Source organism: Fusarium sambucinum, chromosome II, assembly GCF_050947815.1.
Source record: "Fusarium sambucinum isolate potato_lamoka chromosome II, whole genome shotgun sequence".
In the NCBI taxonomy this organism is placed as follows: domain Eukaryota; kingdom Fungi; phylum Ascomycota; class Sordariomycetes; order Hypocreales; family Nectriaceae; genus Fusarium; species Fusarium sambucinum.
The window spans coordinates 2,656,939-2,675,771 of NC_139293.1; the positions used below are offsets into that span (position 1 = coordinate 2,656,939).

General features: G+C 48.0%; 7 protein-coding genes across 7 annotated transcripts; 3 read left to right on the top strand and 4 right to left on the bottom strand.

Annotated features, from left to right (window-relative positions):
- Positions 1-520: 520 nt before the first annotated feature.
- On the top strand, positions 521-1,840 carry FSST1_007678 (uncharacterized protein; the record flags this gene model as incomplete). Its single annotated transcript, XM_083224485.1, has 1 exon — positions 521-1,840. The coding sequence occupies one exon, from the start codon at positions 521-523 to the stop codon at positions 1,838-1,840; it is 1,320 nt and encodes a 439-aa protein (XP_083083639.1).
- A 490-nt stretch (positions 1,841-2,330) lies between these two features.
- FSST1_007679 (glycosyl hydrolase family 61-domain-containing protein) lies at positions 2,331-3,368 on the bottom strand (the record flags this gene model as incomplete). The annotated part of the gene is made up of 1 exon (XM_083224486.1): positions 2,331-3,368. One exon carries the CDS (start codon positions 3,366-3,368, stop codon positions 2,331-2,333), a length of 1,038 nt encoding a protein of 345 aa, XP_083083640.1.
- A 1,342-nt stretch (positions 3,369-4,710) lies between these two features.
- FSST1_007680 (uncharacterized protein) lies at positions 4,711-6,242 on the bottom strand (the record flags this gene model as incomplete). Its single annotated transcript, XM_083224487.1, has 3 exons — positions 4,711-5,129; positions 5,402-5,762; positions 6,099-6,242. The coding sequence occupies 3 exons, from the start codon at positions 6,240-6,242 to the stop codon at positions 4,711-4,713; spliced, it is 924 nt and encodes a 307-aa protein (XP_083083641.1).
- Positions 6,243-6,882: 640 nt separating this feature from the next.
- On the bottom strand, positions 6,883-9,192 carry FSST1_007681 (calcium-activated chloride channel-domain-containing protein; the record flags this gene model as incomplete). Its single annotated transcript, XM_083224488.1, has 5 exons — positions 6,883-8,043; positions 8,091-8,519; positions 8,567-8,861; positions 8,911-9,064; positions 9,117-9,192. The coding sequence occupies 5 exons, from the start codon at positions 9,190-9,192 to the stop codon at positions 6,883-6,885; spliced, it is 2,115 nt and encodes a 704-aa protein (XP_083083642.1).
- Positions 9,193-11,783: 2,591 nt separating this feature from the next.
- FSST1_007682 (uncharacterized protein) lies at positions 11,784-12,008 on the bottom strand (the record flags this gene model as incomplete). The annotated part of the gene is made up of 1 exon (XM_083224489.1): positions 11,784-12,008. The coding sequence occupies one exon, from the start codon at positions 12,006-12,008 to the stop codon at positions 11,784-11,786; it is 225 nt and encodes a 74-aa protein (XP_083083643.1).
- Positions 12,009-14,088: 2,080 nt separating this feature from the next.
- FSST1_007683 (uncharacterized protein) lies at positions 14,089-14,376 on the top strand (the record flags this gene model as incomplete). The annotated part of the gene is made up of 1 exon (XM_083224491.1): positions 14,089-14,376. The coding sequence occupies one exon, from the start codon at positions 14,089-14,091 to the stop codon at positions 14,374-14,376; it is 288 nt and encodes a 95-aa protein (XP_083083644.1).
- An 862-nt stretch (positions 14,377-15,238) lies between these two features.
- On the top strand, positions 15,239-17,274 carry FSST1_007684 (amidase signature domain-containing protein; the record flags this gene model as incomplete). Its single annotated transcript, XM_083224492.1, has 6 exons — positions 15,239-15,517; positions 15,573-16,415; positions 16,465-16,512; positions 16,568-16,892; positions 16,944-17,078; positions 17,153-17,274. 6 exons carry the CDS (start codon positions 15,239-15,241, stop codon positions 17,272-17,274), a joined length of 1,752 nt encoding a protein of 583 aa, XP_083083645.1.
- Between the last annotated feature and the right edge of the window lie 1,559 nt (positions 17,275-18,833).

Genomic DNA, 18,833 nt, shown 5'->3' on the forward strand with positions numbered 1-18,833 from the left:
ACCGCACCCATGGCCATGCCAGGGCTGTATCTTCCCTGTTCTTTGGGAGATGTATATGCAACCTTGAAGCTCGACAACTGGCAGCCCCAGTTGAGGCTGGGGTTGGCATGCAGGTCACACTGCCAAGTACCAAGAGCTACGAGCGACGACCCGGCCTAGGGAGAATTAGCTTTGACACTATTGACATCGGGATCATCGTCGTTCCCAAAGTAGCTTGAGCTGACTTCCTATCTGGATGCTCGGATGACCTGGACGAGCATCAGCGTAGCATGGCATGGCATGGCCCACACTTGGTCAACATGATCTCGTGTTCTTGATGGCACTCAAGCAACTTCACGACGGCTACTTAAACCTCATCATCTCCTCCCCAAATCGAATCTACCATCCTCTTCATCACTCTCAAGTTAAGAAAGGCACTGGTCTCTCATCCTCGACTGACCTCCTCCCTTCACTCGCTCCTCATCTTTCGTTTTAACTCTAATCATCACTTTCGTTGCTGAAAGGCCTACAATCGCCTATCATGCATTTCAAAAACGTCTTGGTCAGCCTCTTTGCTCTGACCGTCTCGGTCAAGGCTATCCCTGATGTCGACACCGACTTCAGTCTCGAGGCCCGCGACGACGCTGCTCCTATCGAGGCTCGTGATGAGTCCGAGTTCCTCGCTGAGCGCAACTACTACCCTCCCCCATCCTGCAAGGAGAACCAGTACTACAACTCGCACTCTAAGAAGTGTGTCTGCAAGGACGGCTACGAGGAGAAGTATGGCAAGTGCGTTGCCAAGAAGCCTTCTTGCAAGGAGAACCAGTACTACAACTGGGACTGGAAGAAGTGTGTTTGCAAGAACGGTTATGTTGAGAAGTACGGCAAGTGTGTCAAGCCCACTTGCAAGGACAACGAAGTCTACAACTGGCACTCCAAGAAGTGCGAGTGCAAGGATGGTTACGAGGCCAAGTACGGCAAGTGTGTTCCCAAGTGCAAGTGGGGACAATACTACGATCAGCACGCTGGCAAGTGTGTTTGCCCCAAGGGAACATCTGAGAAGTACGGCAAGTGTGTGAAGGACTGCCCCAAGGGACAGTACTACAACAAGCACTCTGACAAGTGTGAATGCCCTCACGGTACCTCTCTCAAGTACGGAAAGTGTGTCAAGGACTGCCCTGCTGGAACCTACTACAACCGCCACAGCGACAAGTGCGAATGCAACAAGGGCACTGAGTGGAAGTACGGAAAGTGTGTCCCCAAGTGCACCAACGGCCAGTACTTCGACAAGCACGCCAACAAGTGTGTCTGCCCCAAGGGCGAGAAGTTCGAGTACGGAAAGTGCATCAAGGACTGCCCCAAGGGTCAGTACTACAACAAGCACTCCGACAAGTGTGAATGCAACAAGGGTACCGAATTCAAGTACGGCAAGTGTGTCCCTAAGTGCGAGCACCCTCAGTACTACGACAACCACGCTGGAAAGTGTGTCTGCCCCAAGGGTACTGAGCTCAAGTACGGCAAGTGTGTTCCCAAGTGCGACGAGGGCAAGTACTTCGACAAGGACTCTCACAAGTGCGTTTGCGCCAAGGGCACTTCTGAGGTCTATGGCAAGTGTGTGAAGGACTGCCCCAAGGGACAGTACTACGACCGCTGGAGCAAGTCTTGCAAGTGCCCCAAGGACCTGAGCTGGAACGGCCACAAGTGCGCCTACGACTGCGGCCACGAGGCTGAGTACAAGTACGGTGCCTGCGTCTGCAAGAAGGACAACCAGGTCTTTAACAAGCACTCCAAGAAGTGCTCTTGCAAGCAGGGCTACTACTACGACCAGCACAAGGGTGCTTGCCAGAAGGGCGGTTACTAAAGAATTAGTAGCATGTCAAGGAGTAGGGGATGATTGAGATGAAAGGGGGTTAACAGCTGGGGATGGTCTAGTAAAATTACGGAACTGGCTGGTTTGGACATAAGCAGACTTTTGCAGCGATGGAACATACTTTCTTCTACACTCCTTATATATTTCTACTTCTCTAGTTGATAATTTTTAAATCAAGGACATTTCGCGGATCACATTTCTTTCCATTCTGCTTTCATGACATTTCGATTATAAGTAACCGACATGACTGTTTGTCTAATGTTGTAAGCTCAACTTTTATCGACATTGAAAGACTGTCACAACTTGGGAAGGAAATTGTTTATGTTCACTCGTAGGTGTATTGAGTACAGTGACTAACTATATGTACAAAGAACAAATCGTACGTGGGGTACAATTGGGTATCCATCATTCAACCACGAAGAGATCCAAGATCTAATCTTGACTTCAAAACTTCCATCCATTCAGCTAAAGATGAATGAGCTTACTTCTTGAGAGCACGCTTGGCCTTGGCAGCCTTCTTAGCAGCGCGCTTGGCCTTGCACTTGCTGGAGGGAGCCTTGGTAGCGACAGGGGCAGCGGGAGCCTCAGTGGTGGCGGCAGCAGCGGGAGCCTCGGTGGTGGCAGCAGCGGCAGTAGGGCTAGCAGCAGGAGCAGAAGCAGCGGGGGCGTCAGTGGCAGGGGCGTCGCTGGCAACGGGAGCAGCGCTGCCAGAGTCGGAACCAGAGCCAGCCTTCTCACCAGTGCAGTCACCATCGCTGGCCTGACCGGCAAAGTTGGGGGTGTGATCAGTGCAGGCGTTAGGCCAGGTTCGGGGACCGGGAGCATCGTACTTGGTCACGGGAGGGTAGTAGATGCTGAGGAGAAGGCTGGGGTCAGTGGCCTTGAAGGCACCGGGGAGCTTGACCATGGGAGAAGGCTTGCCGGCACCGGTACCGTCAACAGTGATCTGGGCACAGCCGATGTAGAACTGAGCACCGTTCTCCTCACCAGCACCGTGGAGACCAACGTGCTCAGCGCGCATGAGGTAGGTACCCTTGGGGGTATCCTTGGGGAGAGTGAAGGTGAAGTTCTGGATACCATTAGACTGGCCGTTCATGTAGTTGGCCCACTCAACACCCTCAGCTCCAATCTTCTTCCAGGTCATCTCGTAGACCTTGAACCAGTCGCCATCTCCGAGGTAGTCGGAAGCCTCAGTGCCATCGGGAGCCTTGCTGAGGTAGACGGAGAGGGGACCGGGGTGACCCATATCGTTGGCAACAGTGAAACCAACCTCGTCACCGGGGGAGACCTTCATGGTCTTGGTGGCGGCGCGGATGTCCTTGTCGAGACCGCCAGCGTTGCAGACAATGTCCTTGGAGGTGACATCGGTGACGGGGCTGTTCTGGTTGGTGGTCCTTCGGACGTACTGGTAAGGCTCAGAAACCTCGCCGTTGACGATGAGGGCATCGAAGTTGTAGTGGGCCAAGGCGGTGGGGAGAGCGGCGGCAAGGGCCAGGACGGTAGAGAATGAAGTGCGCATCTTGAATGTTGCTTTGCTTTGTTGTTTTTGAGTTAAAAAAGGATTGTATTTGTGTAATTTGGTAGAGAGTGAAGCTAAACCACCAGGGCTTGCAAAGAATGTAATGTCTCGTAGAGAAAAAGAAAGAAAGGCGCAAGCAACAGCTGCGAATGAAGGATCAGGTCTCTGAATGGAGTAGAAAGAATGGGATGAGAAGGAAGGGAGAAAAGAATACAAGATGGAGGAAGAAAGTCGACCTTATATCAAAACTTGTAGACGCCGGACGGTCCCCTTTTCGTGGCCTGGCCTGTCAGAATCGGAAGACATTATTGCTGGAATCTCGCTTCCTCGGAAAATTCGGTACTGTTGTCGATGATTGACTGTGAGCCGGAGTCTGAAACCGTTCCTTACATAGACGCCGAAGTTGATTATTGGGTCCGGGGGAGAATTATAGGCTCAACTGACAGAACTGAGCATGGGTGTTGTGTTTGACGTGGGAAGGATCCTTGTCTGGGAGTTACTTGAGACGTCTCAAATCATGGTGCGGCTAAACATATTTGGGGCGATCATACAGAAAGAAAGAAAACGAAACTTGTTCAAAGAAACAAACTTGGCGTTTCTAAATAAGGCTGATTTCGTATTGTCAATTATTAAATACTATCTGTGCTCTTCATAGAGTTTTCACGATGTAAACTCAATCGTACAGTCTAACAAACGAGATAAAAGTCAATCAACATTGAATGCACTACAGATTGGAAATTGGAGACTTCGGACATTGGATTCATCTGATTGGTGGAAATAGATATTCGCAAGGATAGACATTCAAGGGTTAGCGAACTGTAACAGGTGAGCGGGTCTTGGTGAAGGAAGCGCTCACTCTCATTACTTGATTACAATTATTATACGCACATTCAAAAAGATCAGACGATCGGGTAATAATAGATCGTTATTAACACAAACAAGTCTTGCTAGGTGGTACTCTGGATGGTTGGGCACTCTATACCAGTGTCTTGGCGTTCTTTATCACCACAGCATCCCTGAACCCTGTCTTTGTCTTCTGGTCATCCTTTACTCATGAATTGTTCAGTTAGATATCTGCTTGATCAAAATTGCGAATAAAGTCATAGTAGAACTTGGCCATGTTGAGTTGAACCATCATCGCCATCCGTTCATTAACATCATGAACATGAGCAATTGACTTTCGAGTACCTGGGTTCCATCTGTAGATATTTTTGCACAATTCTGATCGTATTAGCTTTCAGACAATCTATTGACATTTATCCTGAACGACTTACTCTGGTAGTGACGAGAATCTATATTGCCTGTCATAGCACCGGGAGCCACCACCACGTATGGGGACTCTCTACAGAGTACCCCATGTATATCTTATCGTCCCAGCAAATGTATCCCAGACACGACCACTGGTAGGTGCTGGTGCCGCTGGGAAATATTTCCTCATGGCTTCCATGTTCAACGTGCCGCTGCTAGACCCCTGTTTGCGCGCTTCTCGAGCCAATCCCTCGGACAAAAGGTAATCGTCGTAGTCATCATCTTCTTCAAAGGGTTCAAAACGGAGATTGTACTTGTTCACAATACTTTGGACCAATTGAACGACTCCGTGTTCGATATTTCTCACCGTATCCTGCGGCGCCAAGCCATGGCTGACGCCCAACGAGACACATGCTCGGGTAAAGCGTCCACTCTTTTCCCACCAGTGACGAGATCGACGGATTGGGATGTCTAAACAAGATACTGGGTCTCGGGCGAAAGTTGTGCCAGGAACTGAGCAGCCCGTTAAGATCTTCCCGGGAAATCGATCTCGTCAACTCGAGACAGGCAGAGGTGAGTATCGAGCAAAGCACATCAAGCATTGATGAACAGGGCTGTTCCACTCAACCTTAGGGTCAAATTGGCTCTGCTCCAGCGTCGTAACTATCTCAGAAATGATGCCGATTGCAGTATGGGGTGGTGGAGTAAAGCTATCGCCCCCAGGAACACTCAGGTTGAACCAAATGCCCATGTAACCATTTTCATAAACTGCAGGCAGAGCGTACAGGACACTGTTAATTTGCTGTAGTCCTGCGCCGCCCTCGTCGAGTATGACTGCAATTCCGTCCTCTCCATATTTTGCTCGAGATATTTGGCTATCTCGCCGGCACTATGATTGCCAGAACACTCGTGATCGAAGCCAAATGCCAGTACAACAGCGCGCCGAGCATTGTAGTCATCTTGTGACAGAAGACCTTCAACAGCGGACATGAGGCCTGTGATGGCAGCTTTATCATCCGCAGCACCGCGACCATAAAAGTATCCGCTGCATTGGTCGTAGTAGCCGTCGAAGGGTGGATGGTCCCAATCATCAAGTGTATCTTCGCTCACTGGGACAACGTCTTGGTGAGCTGCCAAGAGGATAGGCTGTAGGTCATTGTCAGACCCTTGAAAGTGTACACAAGGCCGAATTCGTTGATGACATCAGGAGTTGTGTACTTGTGTCTACATCACCGTCGTTAATATTCACAATTTTGTGCTGGACACATGAACTACTTACATATTTAGTCAAGAATCATTTAGAACGTCAGCAAATTTGGCAAATAGCTTCCATCTCTCATCCTCGTCAAACCCTCCCATATCATCATAGCAGACTGTGGGAAGTCGTACAATCGACTAGAGACGATCGATCATTGTCTCGATAGACTTATCCCAAGAGAATATTTGGTGAGAGTTTGCCAAACCATCGCGCGATGGATCAACCAGTGGTGATAGCTCACAACGAGGACTGTTGCTCTCGTGTTTCTCGTCAACGATCGAAGTGTTGGGTGCGAGGCGGTGCTGTGCAACGTATGCCGCCACATAAGGCACTGCAATAATTAGAGAGGATATAACGGAAAGCTTCATGTTTGTTGAAGAACAGAGCAAAGACTATGGAGTCTTGCTTGAAGCTGACTACCAACAGAAGCATATTTATAGCCCATGTAAATATTGCAAACAGTACTCCTACGTCAATGACTGGAGCCATGTACAACACTGAGTCGTATGTAACCTCTGTGCAGCAACTCATTATCGTGATTTTTACAGCGAACGATAACTGATATCAAATCAGGAGAAAGAATTAGGGTTGATTTCCATACAGATTTGTCACAGAGTGTTCTCGTAAGAGTGATTTCGACAATATTTGAATATTGGGACACAGCTTATGACTCGGTCTGCCTGCAGTGTGACCATTCATTTGTATCAAATATATGTTTTACAAAACATGATTGGCAATAATTCGCTAGTCTTTGACTCTGCAGCACGCACTGGGTGAGATGATAAAGATCAAGGGTTGACAAGTTTGCGGCAACTGGCAAGGATGAAATTTGAGCATGTACCAATACCAAGGCACGATAAATTACTACATCCACTTTGCCTTGATGAGAATATCCAGACAATTCGGTAAATACATTTATTCTACATACATAGGAAAGTTTCTAGTCTAGTGTACAGTTCTATCATCATTTTCTATCGAGCCCTTCGTCCTTTTGCACCTGTTCGACACTTAATCGGTCTTCTCTTGAACCTCCGAGGACTCGTTCTTCTTGACCTGCTGGATCAAAGTGATACCTGCCACCTCGCTTGCCCCGCTCTCAACCTGCCTTGTCCAGAATGGATCTTGCTCCATTACAAGAACTGACTTTCGACGCTCCCGGTGGGCCTCACGCACCGCAAGACCTGTTTGCCTCTTTGTCTCCATCTCCTCAAGATGCTTGACTCTGTTCGCGTAGCGCTGATGGTGATCGTCTCTGATACGTTCGGAACCGATCTGTTGAAGAATGAAGCGTACAAGGGAGCGAAGGAGTAGGAGAACGTGTTCGCTGATGAACACGGTTACTGGGAGGGCGGCCCAGCTGCCGAATGTGCCATTGATCTTGTTGCTACTGAAGAGGTGGACGATGGCGGCGGTGCAGATACTGCCGAGCCAGGTAAGAGCTTCGAGAGAGTAGATCCAAGGTCCAATTCCGTCTGATCGCACAGGAGCAGGTCGCTGATGCTCAAGAGAGAGTTTTGCGAAATCAGATCGTAGTTCAATCCAGTTGTTGATTAAGAAACCCATTGGAATGATGGGCCAAACAGGTGAGAATAGAGCCAAGTAGCCAAATTGAAGCACAATCTCGGCAATGTCGTCCTGAACGTTGTATTTGGGAAGGATAGATTCATTGCGCACACGCGACAAGAAATCTGATTCCTCAGGCTCATCCTTGACAACAGCCAGTAGCATATCGCCTTGTGAGCGCGATCGTCGGTAATCTCTGTACCATCCTGAGAGTCTGTGCTTCAGCATTGGGACAATGTTCTCCTCAAAGAATCCTGAGATCTGGCCAGTGACAGTCAACGCAATAACTTCGTTCCTCAACCTGTCTGCGTCAAGATGGAACGGCTGGTGTACAAATTTCTTGCCAACGCTGGCAAATGCTTTAACGAGGATACTTTCAAGTCTGGGGACCACATCGCCACCGAATGGAATGTAAATAAATGCTGTAAGGAAAATGGGTAAGTAGTTTGTGAACATGTTGAGAACAAATACTTTTTGAGTGAGTGACATCTCGTGAAGATCGGCTGTGCGGTGGTTTTCATATTCGGTCATTCGCTCGGCCGCGTCTTCGAGGGCTGAAGTGATGTAAGGAAGAGACACGGCGAGAAGGATTGTAGGGAGATATTCCTAGCCAAGTTAGTCACAAATAGGTCAGTAAAGGTGAAAGGACTTACCAGATACTCCTTGTAAGGTCCAGCGTATGTCTCCGAGATCATAATCTCAATAGCAAACACAGCGATGATGGTGACGCCCAAAGCCAAAAACGCAAAAAGAAGAAAGGGAATTTGGGCAAGTTGCCGAACAACCTTCTTCCAGCGCGGGAAGTAATAGTGCTTGCGTCCAGTATCATCTGTGTATACTGTCTCGCATTTGTATTGCGGGCGATTAACTTTAAGGTGATGTATTCCTCTGACGTTCCATCGGAGACTGTAGTCGATTTCCTGAATCTTCCAGTATTCTAGGAATACAGTGCACCAGACACTAGTCAAAATGCCGTAGAAGAGAGAGTACTGTGGAAGCCATAGCCATGCGATGACTCCGGTAATGGCGGGGAAGGTAAGGAACAAAAGATATGCCTGGATGAAGGCAAAGTAAAATGCAACCTTGGAGTGTTAGTGCCTTGAATGGAATGAAGAGATTGTTGGTATACCTTTGAACCGTGGATATTTCGGATAGAGTCAATATCATCTTGTGTCAAAAAGAACCGCCTACTCAGGTAACTGAGAAGAGACTGGTTGACTTTGGGATTGTGCAAAGGGAAAATGGCCTTGACATTTTCCCACTGCCCATTCTCGGGTGTAATGCCAGCACCACCAAGATCCTTTGACCAATTTACAAGATGATAGACAGAGAGAATGTCCTCGGCTTCGTATGCTCCATCGACAACAGTGGTTTTATCACCGCCAGGGTGATTTGGCACGATTCCGTAGAGCCAATCTTTGACCCTGTATTCCTGAGTTAGAGTGAGTTGATTGAGGCGGTGAGGTGACTTGCCTTGATTTGTAGACCCAGTTTCCTAGCAACTCACGGGGAGCTCTGATGAAGACGAGGAGACTCTGCTCATATCCTGCTCTGACCTCTGTATGGAGACCAATTTCTTCCAAGTCTTCAAGCAAGGTTTTGACTTCCTTGACGGCAGTATCGTGGTCTCGTTCTCATTGTTAGTATTACTCTTTGTACCTCATGGGGGAATTGCTAACCTATCTCACTGAAATCGTAAAGAACGACATACTTGTCATTGTATGTCGTCTTGTCTTCAAGGCCTGTGGAAGGCATCTTCCAGCCTATGAGATCCTTGCGGGGCGATGAAGTGGTAGTTCTAGGCTTAGTTCTAGTTCTGGAGCGGTCTAGTCAAGAAATAACCCTTGTCCGGCGAAACATACCCGAAGCAGCACAACACAACCTGCGATAATGATTGACAGCAAGCTTGTTGACGACTTGAGGCTGTGTCTGTCTTTTGATGGAAGGAGAGATGGAAGGAAAAGAATGTCTCCTCTTCTCCACTGCTTGTTGGAAAGACAGCTTCCGTTGATTGTATTACTTCCACGTCAGCTTGATCCACTTGGCCAAGGCTTGTCTTTCGTCAGAAGGGGCCAATAGGCGGCTAAGTCGGCACCAAATTCCTTGGTGTTGCCTCAGCTTGGCGTTGTTGTACGAAGAAGCCACTGACAGCCTCGCTTCATGAATGTCTGGTGCTTGGGGCTCGGCTCTCGAGAGGTTAATTTTAATTGCGGCTTAGACGAATCGTTGCCGATATGGGATCTACAAGATCTACAGGGTATTGAGTGAAAATGGTACGTCGAATTCGGAGTCGACAATGTCTCCTTTCTGACCCGTGCCAAATGCGGAGAAGGAGACGAGGTTGTATTCGTAATTTGTTTCTTCACCTCTTGGCGTTTTGTGGAATGGAGCTGATGTAAAATGTATTGTAACACCTAGATAATCGCCTCGTGTTATAGGCTATATCGCTCTGAGTTGGAGATTGTAAAGTATCACCCCTTTTTTAAAACTGAGGTATATCAAATAACACTGAAAAAGTGTCTCTAAGAATTGCTTTACACTGTCTCAACTGTCTGTACAACAAAAAGATGTCGTGATAAATGTTATTGTATCGTTCTAAGTCCATGTCTAGGGTAGTTGATCTGCGATAAGAGATTAGATATGATAAAAGACAAGACAAGATAAGATAAACTAAGCCAAATTCTGTCCCGCATCCAATCACAGGAAAACAACTCGACCAGAGCGACTAAAGAAATTAGTAAACAAATATTTATTCGAGTTAGTTAAGTCGATAAATGAACTACATTGACATTTAAATCGTAAGTTGATTGTAGTTTGTTTTGTTTTTGTCACCAAGGCGGCTGCTTATTGACACTATCACTTTTGTTAGCTTAGAAGTATCTTTTCGGGTTAAAAACGTGTAGGTGTACCTGAATATCTAGTGCGTCTGTTAGCGGGCTTCCCTTCAACACTCGAGAAGGCTTGGTTACACTCTCGGGCCAAGAGTAGGACATAACCTCAAATAGGCGCTGCAAACCGCGACAGAGAGGCTGTGTATTTATGGCTGCATTGATGGACTTTGTGGTTTCTAGCAAGAGAGCTCGAAGTTGAGTGTAGTCTTGCGACAACTCAGAAGCAGCGTCGCAGAAGGCATTGACGGCGAGTGTAGAGCGCTGCATGGCATCGGGACAACCAGTGTGGCATGGTGATTCGCTGGTTAGCTCCCATGATAACATGTTATTACCGAACAAGGGACAGATGGCCAGCTGGAATGTCACATCGATGACTCCCTTCACGGGGACACACGATTGAAGGAGGAAGTCAGTGCTAATCGAGGACGTGTGTTGACCTGAAAGCAGCCTGTACGTAATGCTCAAGGAGAGCAATTGCACGTTGCTCAAGCTCAGGCGTCATTTGTAAGACAATCTCCTCAATTGGAACATCAACGGAAGAGTGTTGCCCAGTCGATTGACTAGAAATGTGGGTGTCCATGGCTTTTGAGATCCAGCAGTCCCGTAGCGGTTGAACCGTCAAGAAATTGTAGCAGATGCGTTGCGACACACGGGTTGAGTTAAAGAGTCATGCCCTTCACCAAGTGCGCTCTGGCTTACCAGCAATTTCGAGAGGTTAAACCTTCCCAGCATTCATGGCACACTCAAATAAGACAGCTGATAATGTAATAATGGCGGCGCGCTCAATTTGAGTGTGTCTTTTACCGGGGTTATCATACTGTGAAATCACAATACTCGTCTATAGAGCGACAGGGGCGCTTCGACAAAGGAACTGGACGTTAGTGACTATGTCGGTAAACCAGGTGTTCATCTAGCCATCGACGTACTTCGAGTACAGATCCCGCAGGACGGGACGGATGGTGCTGTCGGTAGCACGCATAGATCGGATATCTCTATCAATGGATTCAAATTTTTCGGCGTTGAAGGGGTGTTCATTAGACTCGAGTCAGTAATCGAGTGTCTTATCGAAGTCAGGGAGAGGCATGACTGGAAGCTCCGTGTAGCTCTTGCAAAGAGTCTTCCCGTGTCAGTCTAGTTCGCTGACACGGTTAGTCTCATCGGTCGCGTCATCATTCAGTGTAGCATCAGAGGATTCAGATGAGACTGCTGGCTCAGTTAATGGTAACCGAGAAGCAGGGACTTATCTCTCAGTCTTCTCAGCTTCAACAGGAGCAGTGATGAACCATACTGGAAATGATCAGTCTAGCAAGCGCAAGCATGCTGGGCGCACTGGTAAGTTCTGAGATCTGAAGTGGTGTCTTGAACGTCTGACCAGTTCTTCAGTTCAACTGAGACCAATGAGTCAAGTCCGAGGGCCACGACGGGGACATGGTCGTAGATAGGGTCGCTCAATGCCTAGGGGCCAGAATAAACCTCCAGCTTGCCACGGCTGAAATGTATAATATGCTGAACCACGGTCGGGTCACTTCGAGCTTGAGGGTTCATGACGTATTCTAGCGCAGCAAGGACTCCATCAAATGAGACAGAGCCGATGGTGCTGGTGATGCCACTGCCTTGACCCTGGACACCTGATACCAGTGTAGAACCTTCGACAGAACCAACATTGACCGTCGCATACATGGTGATCCCTCGTGAAGCTTGTATCTGGATGTGCGTAAAGGCCTAAAGGAATACGCTTCCAGCGGCGTAGTTACTCTGCGAAGCGTAGCCAACGATACTTGCCACGGACGAAAGCATGACGAAGAAGTCAGTGCTTTGGGGAGAGCAGAATAAATTCATGTTGAATGTGTCCTGAACCTGGGCTTTACAGAATCATTTCAGTCATCAACCTGCATATTCTCTAATAGCCTGTCACGTAAGACCCATCGCGTTCTGGATAATGCCTGGAACAAGCGGGAGGCCAAGTAGTGCTAGCTTCTGGGCGCCCTCTCGGGAGCTTGTATTATTTGTACCAACAGTGATGAAAACTTCGGTTCCAACCAATTACGCAAACTGATTGGCGACTTGTCCGACACCGCCTGAACCAGCATGGATCAAGACACTTTGTCCTTTCTCAAGTCACGCAACCTGGTTAAGGCAGTACCCAGCGGTGACAAAAATGGGAGGTATGGAGGCAGCATCGGTGAAGCTGATAGAGCCGGGAATAGTAGCGACGTTGCTTGACACGGACTTGGTTGCCCAAATATGTCACGAAGACCGCGGAGACCCTGTCGCCCATCTTACACGATTGAACGTTGGATCCAACAGCAGTGACGACACCCGCAATCTCACTCGTTGTTTGTGTCGCAGGTGGCATCTGACCCAACGTGACGAGAACGTCCTTGAAGTTGACAACATACGCGCGAACTTTAATCTATACTTTATCTGGGCCGAGGGGATTGAGTAGGTCATCGTTGTCGATGAAGCAGATAGTCTTGAGAAGCCTAGGTATACGGATATCGAGCTTGATAGGAATGCCACTGTCTAGGTTGGATCAAGGGAAGAGAGCTGAGCCGCCGCTCATATCGCGCTGAGGATTGATGCGACTGTTGATGTGTGTCGAGAGACGATCATCGGGGATGACTCTGGGGATATAGCATTTCTGTCTCGGATGACATATCATGTTCCACTGAGTCAAGGCCGTTGGAAGACCAGAAAGAGGTAAAGGCCACGTCTGCTACCATCTTGATAATATTCTAGGCCTGCGCTTGGTCAATGGAAGCCTGGATAGGATCCTGAACATCGACCGTGATTAATCGCAAGCTTGGGTTCTCGCGTCGCCTCATGTCAGGATATGCAGCCTCATACTATCCACCCCAGCACGTCCGACTCGCTCTTCCAACTCGAGCCGTCTGTTTCCGGTGAGAGGGTCTCGTGTCTCCAATTGTGCCCACCAATCTTGGCCAGATCTCTGTCGCTGTGCACATGGCAGCGCGCCCAGCACATAGATGGTGGTTGCTTTGCAGTATTGGCAGTATACGCTTCGTGATTCGACCTGTACTTTCTACGCATACCAGAAGATGCAATATGGATCATACTGTCCGGTCGTCACATGCAACGACGCAAGGTCTCGGGCTGTTGGAGAGTGTGATGCGGACGATGAAGCCAACAGCAAAGTCACATGGTGCTAATTGGAAGCAAGGCATTGGCTTCATGAACAATCAGCACTTGAAGTCTCTGTCTTCGGACATTGATATTGATTCGTTGCCCAGCTCGCTGCTTACATTGAGGCACTTCCTTACAAAAGCCTCAACATGGACGTCCTGGTGGTTGGCACTGGACCCAGCGCTGCGACTACGGAATTGAAGCAGGCCATGAAATCGCAAAGTCAATCACCTTTCACCATATACACCTACACAGAAATGTCGCCTGAGATGATTGAATAACCTCGCGGAAAATTCGGCGATTGGACCTATCCGATTGACTCCAAGAAGCTCGACATCTCTCAAGATCTTCTCGCCCAGAGTCTCTCTGGAAATAGTTTCGATCTTGTTGTCTCATCCAACGTTTCATACAATTCCACTGGAATCGACACTGCGTCTGGCCACATCAAGAATTTGATGAAACCTGGTGGTCGACTCGTTCTTATGGAGCCACTTCGGATGGTCATGTCTTTGATCAGTCTAGGAGTTCAACTCAATGGGATTCCAGCTTCAGAGAACTTGGCTTAAGTGGCTTGGACCGTGTCTTTACCGATGACAGCGGCCATGCCGCGTCGCTCATGGTGACCCGACTGCTACCTTCTGACGCCGCTCAACAGGCCATCGGGATTGTGAAGCTCCTTCTGGGAGGCTCAGGCGACGCAGGTCAAGATGCTCTGAGCCAATTCCTCTCGCGAACTCTAGTTCAAGGGGGCCTTAACAGTACTGTGCATGCGTTCGACGGTTTATTCAACAAGAGCTCTCCACAAGTCACGATTGTGATTGGCCAAGTCGAGCAATCACTTCTTCTTGCTCCCAGTCCAAAGACCTTCCAGATCCTTAAAGAACTGATGCTCCCAGCTGCTTAATGGTCTCAATAACCATGACCAGATAGTCCGCTCCGGGGAAGATCATGAATTCCTCAAAAAGATGGTCACGAAGCCAAGGTGTATTGGCAAGACTGACGTGGTAACGCCATCGTGGCTCGTATGGCGAACTTACGACTTCGAAGAGACCGAGGAGATCATGAGATTATGATCCCTTTGGTAAAATTCTCCCTCTTGCGTCGGTATTCGTCGGCAATGGTGGGCATGGAAGAGTTCGTGCCAGTCTTGCAAATGGAATTCCCTTTGTCGTGGCAGGCAACAGCGAGGATAAGCCAGAGAGATACTCTATCATCGAGTGGGCCAGTGTCGCTGTCAACCTACGAAGAGGAAGTGAAGCTCTTTGGGATGGGTTTGACAAGTTATTGTGGAATGTCAAGTATACAGAGGGGGCGAACAGCATTCAGGCTGATATGGATGCTACGGATCCTGTCGGGGCTATTACTCAGAAAATTACTGAGGTGCTTGCTGGCACGAAGGTCGAAGTACAGATTCGATCATGTATCTTGAACAGAAAACGTTGGTTGGTCGAACACATCGTTATCTTAGGACCTAGACTAGATTTCACACAAACATAGAGTGAGAGTTTCAATATATCAGCATGTGATAAGATCTACAAAGAATATTCCATAGATTTACACAATTGTGAATAGGCTAATTGGGTTAACTGCCAAGCAACTCCCAGGTCACATGTCTCATCTTTCACAAAAACATCAGATGTCATCGTCATGCATTTATAACCTTTTTATATTTTGCAGGTCTTTGCATCGACACTTCCAATCTATACTATCCATGAATGCATATCATCGCGAATAGCCTAAAGCCAAAAGTCTATCGATCTTTCACAATGGGAAAGCGTTCTTGGGAAAGCCGAGCCGCTACGAAGCGCGCTGAGACTCTGGACAAGATCCATCCGGAATGGAGATTATCTCCAAAAGACCTTGAACGCGCCCGCCAACAGCGCGATATCACTGGCCCTTTCATTCAACAGTTCTTGAACGAAGACGAGGTCTCCATTACCTCAATGACAAGCGCACCCATTTTGGAGGCGTTGGGTGACAGGAAGTTGTCGGCGGTTCAGGTCGCAACGGCCTTCTGCAAAAGGGCTGCTATGGCACATCAAATTGTAAGTTCATCTAGTCCTTTGATCGTCAATTACCCTTACTTAATTGTAGGTCTAGAATAATTGTCTACATGAAGTTTTCTTCGATCAAGCATTGGAGCGCGCTAAATATCTGGATGACTACTTCGCTAAGCATAACAAGCCAGTTGGGCCACTTCACGGGCTACCTATCAGTCTCAAAGACCAGTTCCACGTGAAGGGTGTCGATACAACTATGGGATACGTCGGTTGGATTGGGGGCAACCTTGGTGTATCGGACCCGGACAAGACTCACAAGGTTGAAAGCCAGATCGTTACAGAGCTACTGTCCCTCGGAGCGGTACTATTCTGCAAGACAAGTCTGCCCCAAACTCTGCTTTTCGGAGAGACCAAGAATAATATCATCGGTCAGACCTTGAATCCTAACAACCAGAATCTGTCTTGCGGAGGTTCGTCAGGAGGAGAGGCTGCGTTGATGGCTTTGGGAGGGAGCTCTGTTGGAGTTGGCACAGATATCGGCGGATCACTACGTATACCAACTGGTTTCTGCGGCATCTATTCCATCAAGCCGACTTCGAATCGACTTTCTTACCGCGATGCTGCGAACACGAATCCAGGACAGGACACGTACCGGTCATCGCTTGGCTTCATGGGCACTTCCATTGATGCGCTCGAGATTGTGTTCAAATCTGTTCTTGGTGCAGAGCCATGGCTTAAGGATCCAGCCGTCTTGCCGATCCCTTTCAGAAAGGACATGGTAGACTCGTATCTATCGAGAGCCGACTCAAAGGGCAATGCCAAGTCAGGCGGGAAGCCCTTGAAGATGGGTGTTCTTTGGTCAGATGGGGTGGTTGGGCCTCATCCTCCTGTTATTCGTGGGCTTCGGGTTGTGGTTGAAGCTTTAAAAAAGGCTGGACACAAGGTGAGTGATCGCACTCACACTGGTGCGTATTTTTGCTGACATGCGGCAGGTGATAGACTGGGAACCACCATCGCAAGAAAGAGCTACGACCATAATCGTAAGTTGGTCTCTCCTTTAGCAACATGCACAAACTGACACTTGTGGCATTGTAGGGTGGCTTCTTTAGTGCAGATGGAGCACATGATGTACACGGTCATTTAGATCGATCGGGTGAACCACTGATACCAGACCTTGAAGACGGCTTCAAGCTCAAAACTCCCGCAGAGCTACTCAAGTATCAAGACTTGACTTTGCAAGGTCTTGCGTATGAGCGAGAGTATTCTGATTATTGGAACTCAACCGAAAGTCAAGACGGTAAGATATCAACACGCATAGTATCCAGTCAGAGGCTGATATATGTAGGCCAAATTGTGGATGCCGTTTTGATGCCTGTTGCACCACATGCAGCTGTTATACCTGGAAAGTTCTATCATGGAGGTGAGTGTTCTTTGCTCTGGCTGCATAATTTGACGCTAAACAGAACCACAGCCTACACTGATGCAATGAATGTGACCAACTATTCAGTTGTTGTCATCCCCACCATACGAGCTGATGCGAATATCGACGTCTTTGACGATTCTTACAAACCCTTGGGTGACTTGGACAACAAGAACTGGAAAGCCTGTAAGTCATACTCTACAATGCAAGCTTTTTGGCTATTCTGTATCTTGTGCAAGTGATTATGCTGACTCCCGTAGATGATCCGGCTATTTATGACAAAGCTCCTGTAGGGATTCAGATTGTTGGACGAAAGTTTGAGGAAGAGAAATGTCTGGCCATCGCTCGAATTGTCCACTCCGTTCTTCAAAGTTCGCTGTAAGAGCATACGCACTGGCCGACTCGGATTGTCAAGGTCGACTATACATCACTCTGGTCACAACAAAGAAATTGTAACGAGTACAATGAGAATAAAACAATCTGTCAAGTTCATTGCGTCTCCGTGATGTTGTGGAGAAAAGTGAGTTTCAAGGCGTTGTGCCTCTGACTGGTTCGAGATGGACATGATGCCAGGCTTGTTAGTGCAGCTGCCACAACAACTCCAGTCGCTTGCTTGATGATCTGTAACTCTTGGTCATTCTTTCACATACGACCATAGCTCTTGGAAAATACGGGATCCCGTCTGCTCTCCCAGAGTCAAGCCGAGAAGCGGTGAATTAGTACTCAGGTCGGTGACGACTGGGGAATCCTCACTGTTGTATGTTTTTTGTCTTCTTTTTCTTTTTTTCCCTGTGAAGTATTCTTATGCTCTTATATGTTAAATCACATATCTCTGCAAGAATTCAGCCCGATACTGTGCAGTGTCGAGCGTTGAAGTGCTCGATAACTCGTTGTCACCTTGAACGACTACGCCGTCGGCTACCACCCTACAATTTATTTACAAGCCCGGGCTAACTGATGGACAAGGTGCTATTTCCGGCCAACACTCCATCTCGACTGATAATCTGATAAAGCAGTGCAGTCCGTTGTCGGCGTCGCTAGTGATCAATAGTGAAATCTTGAATCGCAAGCCTGTCTTGTTCAGAACATTTCAGAAGACGCCAATTCGGAGGATCTACCGCTTCAGGGAAGTTAATGGCCGAACGGCCGACGCTAGACCCGGGACCCAGTGGAATGGTACCAGGACACAACGTCGATAAGGAGATTGAACATGTTAATGCGGAATTATTTCACGTGGAGACTGCGAGTTGGATACTGTTTTATGGATAGTGAGACCTTGGGAGTTCAGCTGATACACGAATGAGTTATAATAATAGAGAGTCTAATGCTACCTAATTGTGAAATGGAATATGGGCTCGATTGAGGCTAGGTAGTCTTGATAGAACGGCCTAGAAACGTGGCAGTCCACATTTTCCTTAGTTGCCAAGTCTGTTTTTGATGGTCTAGAAGAAGGATCAAAGTTAAAAATCGAGTCTAGATTAATTCAGGCAGGAAGAGAACATCAGGTAATTGAGAATACGGTGGAAAGGAGCCATGATCAGACCCAGGGAATGGCTGACTGTCAGAACAAGGATCCCCTGAAAGTTCTGGTGCTGCAGGGATATTGACACGCCAGTTGGGACCTAAAAGTGGGAGACCGGTGAAAAAAACCAGCGCTGCCACCACATTCCCAATCTCAAACTGTTACGTCTCCTTTATGTAACGACAAAGACTTTCTTTGGCTGGCCTTACAAGGCGACATTTCTTTCCCCAGAGTACACGACACATAGAAATTCGTTTAGCTTTAGAGAGCAATGTTTATTTCCCCAGACTTGAGATTGTCAAGCGAGAATTGATACGAGAGCTTGCGAAGACGACATGTGAGAAATGCATCGCGACAGAATCCTTCCCTCGGACTAGCGACGGGACTGGATCTTGAGCTTGTGATTAGGGGCTATTTCC